This window comes from Sphaerodactylus townsendi, linkage group LG08 (assembly GCF_021028975.2).
Source record: "Sphaerodactylus townsendi isolate TG3544 linkage group LG08, MPM_Stown_v2.3, whole genome shotgun sequence".
Lineage (NCBI taxonomy): Eukaryota > Metazoa > Chordata > Lepidosauria > Squamata > Sphaerodactylidae > Sphaerodactylus > Sphaerodactylus townsendi.
The window spans coordinates 90603123-90617694 of record NC_059432.1 but is presented as its reverse complement, the minus strand read 5'-3'; the positions used below and the strand labels follow the sequence as shown (position 1 = coordinate 90617694).

General features: G+C 41.0%; 1 protein-coding gene across 1 annotated transcript in view; it reads right to left on the bottom strand.

The window, feature by feature from the left end:
* Positions 1 to 14572, bottom strand: part of RSRC1 (arginine and serine rich coiled-coil 1) — a 174940-nt gene that overhangs the window by 114089 nt on the left and 46279 nt on the right. The window contains exon 3 of the mRNA XM_048506927.1: positions 10289 to 10325. Within this exon, the coding sequence (XP_048362884.1) occupies positions 10289 to 10325 (37 nt within the window). The remainder of the gene's footprint in view (positions 1 to 10288; positions 10326 to 14572) is intronic.

Sequence of the window (14572 nt, the reverse complement as noted above, 5' to 3'; positions counted from 1 at the left end):
ACCAGAAGATAAAAATTCAAGTGATGTACATGCATTTGTAAATGAGTCTTAAAACATCAAAGCAACAAGAACTCCCTGCAAATATTTCATAGCAAAGGGACAAAGACCGGAGGGGGGGGGGGGTTATATCTAACACCACCTTTATGGATTAGCTACTCACTAATACTACTTAAACACTATATCATGCTTATAAACATACAAGCTTGTTTTAGGCAAGAGCACTCAAAACTGAGACCCCAGTAAATGTGGTAAGTTGTGCAAGATGTAGCTATGTAAATTGAACATAGCACTGCACATACAACATTCAATTCTTGTCAATATAGAAACCCACATGGTACCAGTCACAAAAATCATAATTTTCATCACAAAGATACTCCAGAATTTCTCATGGCATCTATATTTATTTATTTATATTTATTAACTAAAACATTTATACGTGGCCTTTCCTTGTGGTTCAAAGGGGCTTACAAAAATAGTGTTAAAATATTTCTAGTTGAAACCAGAACAAAATCTTAAACAGTGAAGATGTATTGTTCCGTAGTAAGCCTGTGCCATAAGAGGAGGGATCAATGGGAGGTCAACTGCAGAGTCCTTGTCACTGACATTGCCCTTTTAAGAAACTCATAGAGACAGGCTGCCCAAGCAGCAGCTTCCCTGAAGTCGAACCTCAGAGCCTGCGGGGAAAGGAAAAAATGAGTGAGTGAGGGGGACGACGGGTGGTGGCGGGCGGGCGGGCGGGCAGGAGCCTGCTGGGTGCCCCACAGGTGTGCGCCCGGCGTCATGGGTGGCCCTGGCTCTTCCCTGCCCCCGCCTGCTCTGGCGTTTCTTTGCTTGCAAGAAAGGAAACGCCAGAGCAGCCAAGGACTGGGGCTGCTGTGGGGATCTTATAAGATGCCTCAATTAATGTGATTTTATTGGTATCTATTTTTATTTTTGAAATTTACCACCCTAGACTTATACACGAGTCAATTTCCCAGTTTTTGGTGGTAAAATTAGGTGCCTCGACTTATATGCAGGTCGACTTATACACGAATATATACGGAGTATTTAGATATTTTACCTGCCTCAAGTTCTTTACAAGGTAAAACACAATAAAAAATTAGCATGCCATAAAGGTTAACAATGAAAAAAAAACCCAGTCTGCCCGACCAGAGCATAAAAACATAAAAACTCAGACCAGAGCATAAAAACATAAAACAATGATCCTCAAAACAATTTAGAATAGAAGCAGACTACTGAAACAATGGTAAAACACTGACCCCTTAAAAGCCTGGGGATAATGGAACATTTTGGCCTGGTGCCTAAAAAACAAAAGTAGGGAGGTGCCAGGCAAGCCTCAAGGGGAAAGGCATTCCACAGGCAAGGTGCCACTGCTGAAAAAGCCCTGTCTCTGGTCACATCCATATCACCTCTGAAGGTAGCAGCACAGAGACCAGGGCTTGTGAGGAAGATCCTATCTGGGAGACTGGACTGAGTGGCAGGAGGTAGTTTTCAAGTACTCTGGCCCCAAACCACTGAGCTAATTAAATGTACAAACCAGTGCTCTCCATGGAGCCTAGAATCAGACAGGTAGTCACTGCAGATCTTCAAGCACTGGACACGATACCTGTATCCTACTCATGACATTAGTCTTGCTGCAGCATTTTGAACCAGCTGAATGGGATCAGAGCAGAGATTACTGTGACCAGATCATAGTTAGTGACCCACGATTAGGACAATTCTTCACTCCTTCTTTCCCAGTAAGGATGTAAAACATATCATTCCAGGAAGGCCTTTTGCAGATGGTTATCCAAGTTGGTTATTTGATGCTATTTTCATTAATCTGGTTTTATTAGTCCTAATTCTTCCCCCCAGCATTTTCAATGAAGTAGGGGTGGGTAGGGGTGTAGGGAAGTAGGGGTGGGTAGTGTGGTGGCCAAGTTTGCAGATGATACCAAATTATGTAGGGTGGTAAGAACCACAAAGGATTGCGAAGAGCTCCAAGCGGACCTTGATAAATTAGGTGAGTGGGCTAAGAAATGGCAAATGCAGTTCAATGTAGCTAAATGTAAAGTGATGCACATAGGGGCAAAAAATCCAAACTTCACATACACGCTACAGGGGTCAGTGCTATCAGTCACAGACCAGGAAAGGGATTTGGGCGTCTTAGTTGATAGTTCCATGGGAATGTCAACTCAATGCATGGCAGCTGTGAAAAAGGCAAACTCTATGCTGGGGATCATTAGGAAAGGAGTTGATAATAAAACTGCAAGGATTGTCATGCCCTTATATAAAGCAGTGGTGCAAAACCGCATCTTAAGAGTACTGTGTTCAGTTCTGGTCGCCACATCTCAAAAAAAGATATCGAAGAGATAGAAAAAAGTGAAGAGAAGGGCAACAAGGATGGTTGAAGGATTCGAGCACCTTCCTTATGAGGAGAGGCTGCAGCGTTTGGGACTCTTTAGTTTGGAGAGGAGACGTCTGAGGGGGGATATGATTGAAGTCTATAAAATTATGCATGGGGTAGAAAATATTGAGAGAGAGAAATTTTTCTCTCTTTCTCACAATACTAGAACCAGGGGGCATTCACTGAAAATGCTGGGGGGAAGAATTAGGACTAATAAAAGGAAACACTTCTTCACGCAACGTGTGATTGGTGTTTGGAATATGCTGCCACAGGAGGTGGTGATGGCCACTAACCTGGATAGCTTTAAAAAGGGCTTGGACAGATTTATGGAGGAGAAGTCAATCTATGGCTACCACATCTTGATCCTCCTTGATCTCAGATTGCAAATGCCTTAGCAGACCAGGTGCTCAGGAGGAGCAGCAGCAGCAGAAGGCCATTGATTTCACATCCTGCATGTGAGCTCCCAAAGGCACCTGGTGGGCCACTGCGAGTAGCAGAATGCTGGACTAGATGGACTCTGGTCTGATCCAGCAGGCTAGTTCTTATGTTCTTATGTTCTTATTTTATTATATTGAAGAGTTTATTTTAATGTAAAGTAAGCCATCTTGACTGGTTAGACTGTTGGCCTAAGACTGAGGAAAGCAAAATTCAAATCTTTACTCTGCCACAGAAGGGGGGACCTTAAGCCAGGCACTGCTCTCAGCCTAACCTGCCTCCCAGAGTTGTGAAAATAAAATGTAGGGGAGACTGCTTATGTCACCCTTGGCCACAGACGTAGCTCCAAGGTGGCAGGGGTGCGCGCAACACATCAGGTGCGCGTTCCTGTGTGGGTGTGGCAAGGGCATTCCAGGGGCGTGGAGGGCCTTCTAGGGCAGGGGTGTTCTGGAGCGGGACAGGGCGGAGGTGGCACCAGTGCACTGGGTGCTTTTCCCCCTTGCTATGCCTCTGCCCTTGGCTCCTGGGAAGACCGAAGGATAAAATGAGGTAAATCAGTAATGGGGAGTAGCAGGCTAAAACATTTTAAATAAATAAAACAATTAACATAATATTACAATTTAAGGCACTTTACTACCCTAAAGATCAGCAGAACAACTAACTAAAATACATTACCTTGACTTAACTATGATATAGAGCAGACTATCAGTTAAAACAATGAACTAAACAATGAACTAATGCTGAGTTATATAACATACAGCTTTTTAAAAAAATTAATTAATGTATGATATTCTCCACACAGTTATTCCAGTGACCTCAGAGGGCTCACTGGAATAACACACCATCAACAGAGTATCTAACAAAATCTATAAAAGATCTCCTAAATAAAAAAAATTATGCACATTAACATTGATACAAGCAAATAGAAGTCTAATGTCTATTTCAATAATTCATGCAAGCAGCCTCCTTGGGTATAAAAATGCATTAACTGTATGTGGAAATGATAGCCATGAATGGAAGAGATTCTTAAGAAAATAAATACAACAAAAGGTTCTTATTATCTCCGTCATAAGCCGCAGGTGCAATTTTTAAATGGGTAATGATGCTGCCGGTTCAAAAATTTAGTGCCTCATTTTCTTCATCAATGGTGTTATTTAGAACCCACATTCATTTGATCATGATCACTTTCATGCTCAGAATGTACTTCAGGAATGCCTGATTTTTTCCCTCCTGCTATATACTGATACAAATATTTCTTTTCATTTCACCAAAATGCCTTTTCCTTTATGTAAGTTGTTCAATCAATCCAGTTCCATTTACTAAAAAAAACCCCAATCTTTAAAATGCTCACATATTATTTCAGTGCTGCACTGATGAAGTTTAGGAGTGCAATTGGGGGGGGCAAAACAACTGAGGAGGTGGTATGACCCCTGTGCGGGCATTTATGTTGATGCGGGGGCACTTATGCCAGTGCTGGGGAGCCATGGTTGGGTGCCATCACAGCAACAGAGTCAATACTCTGGCACAGGAGCGGGTGCCATTTCTGAAGGGGGTGTGCCTAGGGGCGGAGCCAGCTTTCATCTGCTTCCTGAGGCCCTTCAGATCAGGAATGCCCCCATTTGCCAGTGCACAGTGAATCAGTGGGGCAGTCCATTGTGCTGCATGGGCCACTTGCACGAGGAAAAGGGTTTGGCCACTTTTCACTTGCTGGCTGCAACACAGCATGCCTCTTAGGAGGTGGTGTGGCCTGTGGCCTGTGCCATCCCCAGCCACAACTCCCCCCCCCCTCAGGATTTATATTGCTAATTACATACTACAAGTACACGAAAACACTGGAGTGATTCTCTGTTGCAACAGCCCAATTATGAAGCTCCATTCTCAGAGATTTAAAGTTTGAGTCTCTTTCAAAAGCATTATAACATTTGAGTCCCTCTTTAAGTAATATAGTTTTTAAATCACAGTGTGCCAATCGCTCACTGGAAATCCCAGCATTTTTCCCTAATATTCTTACAAATGAGGCAGGGAAAAAACAGGGAAAAAACTAACTTAAAAATACGTTTGTTAGGTTTTCAAAGTCTAATAGATGCAACTGATTTCATTAATTGTTTGGAATAACAGATGCCTCAGTCATATGAACACTCACCAAGAACTAAATCATACCAACCTCTGTGGGCCTTCCTTTCAAATAAACATGTCCAGTGTATTGTCAAAGGCTTTCACGATTGGAATCACTGGGGTGCTGTGTGGTTTCCGGGCTGTATGGCCGTGTTCTGGCACATTCTCTCCTGACGTTTCGCCTGCACCTGTGGCTTGCATCTTCAGACTATCACCCCTAACATGTCCAGGCTCAAAGTATTGAATGCAAGCAAATGTATGCTGGCTTAAAAGTTATGTATCTTTTAAATATTGTGATCTGGTATACCATTAATTAAAAATTTAACCAACTCTACGAACGAAGGGAGTCTGATTGTTCATAGGTATTAAGAAAATCATGGAATGGGACCCAAAGACCTATTTTATGTTACAGGATATTTTGTTTACACGGGGGAAAGGTGCAAAGCTTTGTGGGACACATTCAGAGCATGAATAAAATCAAACCTCACCATCAGACATATGTTAGACTGCGTTGTCACATATAGGAAAAATGAACCCAGCTTGATTTGTGCCCATGGTGTTCCTTCCTCCTACCACTTCTCTTTTGTGCTGAGAGTTGTAGTTACACAACGAACTCCAATCACCCAAGCCATATAAATGCAGCTATCTGGGTTATCCTGAGTTAGTTTTCTCTGCTAGGTGGGATTCGCTGGTTTACCTGCACACCAGCATTTGTATCTCATGGACTGCTAGAGTTAGTGAAATGCTCAGCACAAGAAAGGAGAGGTGGAAGATGCAGAAGATGCATATATGCAGAAGCCTGGCACTGAGCCAGTTTTTCCCCACAATAATATTTGCAAGCAGGGAACCACAGGGACTTGCATGAACTCCGCAGTGCCTGACATGGAAGAGCCTGCGCTCCACAGAGCCGTGCTGGCCTAAAGTTGTAGGCCAGTATGGTTTGGGATGGGAGCCGACTTTAGTTTGCTTTCACCAGGCTTTCACAGGAACGCCTCTTGTGTGGCCTTCAGACTTATGATACCAATACAGTGGCGCAAGTCTATTTTCTCTAAGGAGCTCTTTGGGAGGCAGGAGGGATTTTGAATTTCCCTCCTGCCTGCAGTGCCCAGAGCCCCTTTGGAGGGGGTGCCTTTGCTGTCCTGTCTCTAGACACAGCACAACCCCCCCCCCAAAAAAAATCTGGACTGTGCTATAAAATTCATTGCTTTCTGCAATTAATTTTATTTGCTTTTTGCAATGAATTTTATTTGCAATTTATTTGCTTTCTGCAGATTAAACTATGCTACATTTCATATTATATACAGTATACTCCGTCATATTCGAAGACCACAAAAGAACTTATTTCACTATGAGTACATGGATTGGGAAAACTTAACTGATGCTCTCTCAATAAAGATCATGAATAATTGTACTGGCAAAGATACATGAAACATGCTAGCCAGCTTTAAAAAGTGCTTTTAGCAGCTCCTGTTGGTGGTTATTGATTAACATGTTACAACAAGGGAATGTCTACATTGCTGAAAGCCAGTAACTATACACAAACCACTGATGGGCTAACAAGCTATTAATGACAGTCTGTAATTCAACACTTAATGGTCAGGCTTCTTTTCTTGACCACAAGGACAAGGAGGTCACTGTTCTGCAATGTCAGAGAAGGAGACATCGTTCTTTCCACTTGTAAAAAGCTACAGGTAAGACTCAGGTTATTAACAAAAAGGAAGAACAGAGAATTATTACTCACATCATTTGCATTTCATACGTTCTTCCTCTTAGTAAGTATTACAGCTCTGAACTGTAATCTGTCACTTAGATTCACTGAAGAAACTGATGTTCCCTCTTTTCATTCTTAGTACTTTACTAGCAGGCCTGGCCACGCGTTGCTGTGGCAACTGTCTTTCTCATCACAGTCCGCAACCCACACAGATGTCCATGCAGGTCCAATGATCCCCAGCATAGCCTTTTGGAGTGGTCAAATGGAATCCCTCTTTCCCTTTTCAATGCACATCATTATATGGTGCTTTCTTGTTTTTTTAGTATAAGGTAACCCTTTCCATTCCACAACGGAACTGTCTAGAGAGTGTGAATCCCGCTGTCCATGAGGCTGGGTGACACGCACAGTCCTGGCATGGGTAAGGCAGAACTGGGGCAAGCAGGCTATCCCAGTCAGGCAGCAGAGGCAGGGTGGTGAGGCACTCAGATCGAGGCCAGCTCCCTGGTTTCTTAAAGGGTCATGTGCAAAAGAAGCGGAGCCAGTAGTGTTGGTTCGCCCCCACCCCGCGGATTGTCTTAGAAGAAAAAGGCAAACTCCAGCTCGCTTTTAGTAAAAGAGAGCTGTGGCGAATATGGGTGAGGAAGTGGGTAAGTGGTGGTTGGATGTGAGGGACGGCAGAGTGAGGTGTGTGAGGATGTGTATGAGAGTATGTGTGTTGTGTGGTAGCAGTGGGTGAGGCACAGAGAGTGAAAGTTACCTGCGTGTGAGGGGGGGAACCCCACCTGACGTCTCACATGGCAAAGCATGCATGTGTTTCACTTCTACTCGTATTACCTAACAGTGTTACCTATTTACTGTTTTCAATGCTCATCTCTGGCCATCTGCACGAACATTGTAAGGGCATACCAACCCCTCAGGCCACAGACATGCTGCATGAACATTCTAAGGGTGACAGTTAAACACAGCCAGCTTCGTGGCCTGGTGCGCCAGGAAAAAGACGTTTTACCTGGCTCAGATATGGACTTTCGGTGATTTGAAGGTCCGATTACCTGCCCAGAATGGGGAGGGACATCCTGTGAAAATTTGGGGGCGATCCGTCCAGCAGCTTCTGAGGGAGACCATCAGGGACAAACACACGTTTAGATTTTTATATATATAGATTAAAATACAGTGTTCCCCAACATTTGCTTGTTACTTCTTGCACAGCCTGAAATCCTCCCTCAGATCTGAGTTAAAGGGCAGTTTTCCCTAGTTTGATCATGTCAGAAAAACAGCTTTTTAGCAAGACCCACATGCAGAAAATAATCCTAAAATAAACTCATGATTTCCTGTGACACTGCCCTAGGGGCGGAGAGACACCTACAATCCTCCATATTGGCAGAAGCTAAAACTTTGCAGGTGTGATAAACGAAGTTTTTCATTTTAACAACTATTTGCAAAGACTCTTAGAACCACTGCTTTTATCAGGGAATCAATCCTTGTTCCGGAAGTGACAGCTCCTTGTCTGGTTCATGAGCCAGGCCCATCCCCCTTTGACTCTTCACTTCATTTGGGCTATCAAGATCCCCCCTGCGCCCGCCCTGACTCTTTCCATATGTCTCCTCTAGGGTGCAGCCTGGGCTGGCCTTAAAGGGACATGGCCCCATTCCAGAATTATACTATCAATCAAGTGAGGATGCCAGAACTCCAGTTGTCAAGGGCCGGGGGGGGGGGGGGGGTAGAAGGTTTTTTTAATTATGAAGGCAGAACAGGTAGCAGCAGGTGGTTGTTTCCCTGCTCCAGCTTAGTCAAAAGCCCAGAGACCTAACAGACATTGAATGCATGTAGCTGAATGTAATAACACAGACCTGAGGAATTGGGCCTTAGAGGTCACACATACACCTAGTCAGCATTTTGGACTAAGTCTCACAATTCTACCAAGTTGTTGTTATTTACCAAAGTAACTAAAATTATTCACAACTAATTAGGAAAATGATTGTAGTGCACAAGTGGAAGGGAGTGTTTATATCAAAGTTTTTTAGTTGTAATCACAGGGTGATTTTGAGTCTCTGTGTGAATGCAAGTTAACGACCCAAATTCATTCTTATAAGTGAACAATAAGTAATCTAGTTATACCGATGCATTTCGCTGCAAAATGTTCTTCAAATTAAAACTGCTGCTGCTCAGTCTCTTTACACGCAAGTACAGCCTTGAAAGTGAGGGGGAAAACACAGAGAAACAATGGAGGTCCTCTCTTTGCAGCAGCAAAAAGAGAACTGAGAGAGTAGCGCCCCTCTTCCTGGTCAGGTGATCATTTTGGCCTGAAAGTCTGCTAGAAAGCTTTGGAAATCTTTTCTATGGCTGGCCTGCACATGCACAGTCCCAATGTTGGACTGTACAGAAACCATGAAGATGAACCCAGCAACTATAGACCAAACTCATAGGTGCTCAGCCTCCACTTATATTCAAGGTTTATTACCCGCGCTTCACCACAGTTCCACTTTGAAGGCTGCGCATGAATGTAAAGAAAACGAGCAGCAGCAGTTTTTATCTGAAGAACATTTTGCAGCTAAATGCATCAGTGTAACGGGATTACTTATTTTATACTTATAAGACTGAATTTGGGTCATTCACTTTCATACACACGGAGACATAATATCACCCTGTGATTACAACTGAAAGGCTTTGATTTAAACATTCCCTTCCACTTGTGTGCTACAGTGCAAACCACTTAGGCTTTGAAACTCCTGGAGCTTTGGGGGTGAACCTCAAGAAAGGCAGAGTTTGGAGAGGGGACGACATCGGGGTACAAGGCCGTAGAGTTCACCCCCAAAGTAGCCATTACTGATCTCTGTCACCTGGAGATCAGTTGTGATTCCAGGAGATCTCCAGGTCCCATCTAGAGGTCAGCAACTCTACCTTACTGTAACGTTTTTTTGTGTACAGGGTAGGGATCAAGCAGCTTCAGTGAGAAACAGAAACAAAATCCACTACACTGGAAGAACTCCACCTACAGTTCAGATCGAAGACACAGCTCCACAGCTAACCTCTTTATGTTCTCATATCTAATGATAAATTACATTTGATATACATCAGGCATGTGAGGACACCTTTAATGAGGACACCTTACTGTGAAATAAAATTCCAGCGTGCTTACTTAAGACAATTATTCTGCATTCAGAATTTTATTTTATATTTTAGAACTGAATTGAATGTAAATGAGTATGTAATTCACAATATAAAGGCAATGCTAAAAAAAGCTTTTTACTTCTTTCACAGATTTTAAATTACTAAAATCCCATATTTATGCATGCAATATTTGAACTGGGTTTTAAAACTCAAGTTTGCTGTTTTTAGACCAGGAGGCGCCAAAAATCCAACACCAAACAACTTTTTTGTTTATAATTAAGGCAATCATCAATCCAAGGATTATAGCCCATTTTATTTCATCTCGACATCAAAAAAAGTAATTAAAAAATTAAAATCCCTTGAAATATAAGATAAATGAAAATGTAAGTGCCTTCACATAATAACAGTAAGCTAACCCTCTGGGAAATAATTGACTTTCTCAATTCAAGGTATTCAAAGCTCATTCAAAAGTATTCAATTGGAATGCAGATATCAAAGAAGATGCAAATATTCAAGAGAAAATTAGAACTTACCAGATGTTCTAATCCAATTTTGATGTTTCCAGCATCCCTGAAACAGAAGAACAAAAAGTTCTAAATAGTTGCTAAACCTTTCTCCGCCATTATTTAGGCTTCAATTGTTTAAGTTTTTGTTTTAAAAAAACACCACAATAATGCAAGGAACAGTTGAAGACAGGAGGAAAAGAAGAAGATCCAACATGAGATGGATTTACTCAATAAAGGATGCCATGGTCATCATATTGCAAGGCCCGAGAAAGGCTGTAAATAACAGGGCATTTGGGAGGTCATTAATTCAAAAGGTTGTCAGAAGTTGGAAATGACTTCATAGCACATAACTCACACGCACTCCAGACTAATTGTTCCAATATTTAAGTACAGAATGCCAATGAGTTAAAGCTGACCATCAAAAAGAGACTATTTGATCTCGAGTATAGATACCTGATGCAGCAGACAAATAAACTTTGCTCACCCTTGCACTTGGGCATATTGTTAAAACAGTATACCATGGCCAAATATTTCCATTTGGTTTTAGAACCCAAATTGCAACAAGATCTAACTCTTGCCAGGTGCAATATTTTCCCTTCAGCCACCACTCAGGGTAGAATACAGAAAGTGCCCTTTAATGAAAGACTTTGTCCCTGTAGCTCAGCCTATGAAGAATCGATCCAACATATGATATTATATTGTCCGTTACATAGCTTAGCTAGAAATAAATATCTAGACCCGTGGCTAAGAACCCCCATTGATTATACTGATCTATTAATTGTTGGATTGTGGATCTGCAAGAAGCGTTGGCTAAATTTTTGTGCTCTGTTATTAGCAAAGGGTCATAACTGTATTGGAGATCATATTTATCATATTGGTGTTGCCATCATTGTTGTTATCTTGAGGTTGTTGTTTTAATTTTGCCATTAAAGTTTTTTTAAAAATGTATATATATGTTTAAGTATCTACTCCTAAAATCCTAAATATGTGTATGGAGGTGCTTTTAAAAATATCATATCTCAATTAGCTGAATGTAAACATGTATCTGAAAAAGAAAAGGTGTTTTTTTCACAGGTGTTTTTTTCACAGGCGACTACTTTAATTGCAAGGGTCCCAAATATCAAATCTTGTACTGTATTTATCAAGGAATGAGTGTTTTTAAACACATGCCACGTGCTTCACTTCCCAATCAAAAACATCCAACTATTTTCTACCCACCTACAGACAGGAAGAAATGCCTTCCAAGAGGGCAAGTGTATTAATTCTAAACAATGGTTTTTGTTATGTAAAATATTTCCCAATATTTCTTGTCTTTCCAAAAGGATTGCAGCATATATTAAAACCATCACAAAAACATTCATTGTTGACTGCTTGCAAAAAGTAAATTTAACAAGCAACATTTCATTTGAACCCAAAGACTTCCTGTTTACATATCAAGCCATACCATGTGGTGTCAAATTGTGATTTCTTGCACCTGTAAGGGAGCACACACATATACCACATTGCTGGAAACAAAACTAAGGCTGAAACAATGTTAGTGACTTTTAATATTAGTCCTTAACAAACCCTTGGGTGGTCAGCTTCTTCTCAGAAGAGGCATTCCTCCTCCCATACACAGAAGGTAACGCTTGTTTTGAGATGGCGCCTGCTCTACCACATGCATGCATGAACAGAAACAAAGGAGGGAAAAGTGTTGGTTTTTTTAACTAAGCCACTGCTTTACTGAGATCCAAATTTAAACAGACTTGATCTCTTCATTAACTGAATACATTTAATCAAATTAATTAAGACCTCTTTGAGCGACAGCCTTACAAAAATTACAACTTTTTTTTAAATAACAGGGGACGCGAACTTCTGGTTGCATTTAGATTTATTTTCCTTTAAAAGCCATTTAACCTCTCATAAATGAACTTATGTTCTCCTAGAGATGAAAGGACTAATTATTTCAGCCACATGGGAAACTATAAGGGTTTATATGGTCCAACAAACCTTAGTATTAGAACATACTTTTTCAGTGCCTGAGCTGATCTCTGGCAATGTGAAATAACAACTTCTGACTATATATAAAATATCTCCCACCACTGAATAACCACAGTCATTTTCCATATATTTAGAATAAGAGAATGATTTGCAATGCAACAAATCATCAAGCTAGCTTCAGAACCTATAGAACCTTTTAGAAGTTCATTGATAAACTGTCCCTTGAAACAATTACCAAGAAAGGTACACCATGAAAGACAAAGTCAACAGGTTGGATCCAGTAAACAAATTCACAGACTGAGTTGGTGGAGTGGATATTTCCCCGCCTTCCCACGCTCTCAAACAACTTGCTGTTTGATATGAAAATCCTTCTAGATGATCAGGATAGCACTACAAATAATGTGCACACAAGTACGAGATGCTGTAGCTTTCTCTCTTCGGAATAGAACCATGCAGGTGTTTCCTACAGTCAGATGGGCATTTTCACTCAGCGTAAGAGACTGCTATTTCATTTGCTGGGAGGAGATCTGAAAGGTGGTTAATACACAGCCTGGGTTCCAGCTATCAAATCTGGACTATAAGGTTGGGTGAAGTTGTCCCTGTAGGCAGAGGAATGAGGAATGAGCATCTCTGGAGGCCCAGTCCTTCAACTTTGGCACCTACGAGTCTGTGTAGAGGTTGGCCAATTACGTTCTTTTTAGAGAGAGATGGAAGCAACATTCTCCCTTGGACTCTCTTTTAAACCCTCCCCCAAAAGTCTGGTCTGTGAAAAAATGACCAGCTACATTGGAAAGCTATCTGAAAGCATTTACCTCAAGCCACCAAGTTAAGTTTGGGACATGGGGAACAGACTTTCCAGCTCATGCTCTTAGTAACTCTGACATCATAGTTCGTTTAAGAAGATACATAAGAGACTCTGAAACCATTATCCTGAGAAGGTCAGGAATGATCCCACTCTCTTAGATGGCAACAAACCATGCAAAACTGAACTATTCAAGAGAGCTTTTGTTCACACGTAACCAGAGTTACACTCTCCAAAATGATTCACAGCTTCCCTGGATAAATTATGGTCTATACTGCGGATACAACTTATTGTTGTAGGATCCTATTATGTAATCTCCTTCCTGCTTAACATATCATGTTAATACTTATGCCATGCTTCAGTCCTTTCTAGTGGTTCCAGACATCTAACATCTTAATGCATTGGCTGCTGAATATCCCATTTTGTTGACTGTATGGACTTACTATATGTAATCTGTCTTGGCTCCCTGAGTGGGGCAGACTATAAATAACGTACACAAATGATCACATCTGAACTGTATACCATCTCATACTAACCAAGCCTTAACAGTTTTCAGAGAGCATTTTCTCATTGCCACTACTCTTCTAGGGCCCCACTTTTACTGGCCTAACCCTGTTGTCCCAGTGGACATTTCCATCTGGAGATCTCCCCTTTTTCCAGACACACAGAGCAGAAACCTTCATAGCATAACACCCTGTTTTGCAACTAGGAAACTGAAGTATGGGATTATCCATTCTAATTCTTCCAGCTTAAATAACTAGGATAGAAAACCGGGATACTGCGGTAGCATTTGTGCTGAGATGATGAACCATAGCTATAACTCACCATCAGGCCAATGTACAAAGGCCATTCAATGCATATATGCAAATTCTAATACTGTCTTTTAAATATCTTGCAAAGCTCTGCAAAATACTCTATAATTAATCAGTCTTTATTTGATAGCTGAAAGCTTTTCAAATATAATAATGGTATATCAACAGATTAAAAAACAAACCATTTTAAAACTAATTCATATACACTGATGACAAGTAAAACATAGCCTTAAAAGTTATGAGGTTTATACAATATTTGCAATTTATAACTTAGCCTTTATGCTACAACCTTTCTGTGTTCTAAGTTTGGCTGAGAGAAACATAAATGTGGCTACCTTGTGTGTAACATCCTAAAGACATCGGCCATTATGAAACACACTTTATTCTCCTCAGTACCAGACAATTTTTCTAAGATATTTTTAAAGTATCGATTCCTGATATGAGAATACATGGGACAGTGCAAGGTATAATGCTTGACATCTTCTATCTGATTTAAGCCACAGTCACAAATGTGTTGTTATTTTGGACTCTTAGTGTATCTACCAAGGAGATAACTGGATGGAAAAATACTCTATAGCAACACTTGTTATAAAAATGTATCCATGTTGTCAAATATAAAATCTAATTACATACCTGTTCTTATACAATTACATTTTAAAAAGCAGCCGCTGGAAAAAGTTGGGACTCACCAAACACTTAAAATAATAATCAAAAGTT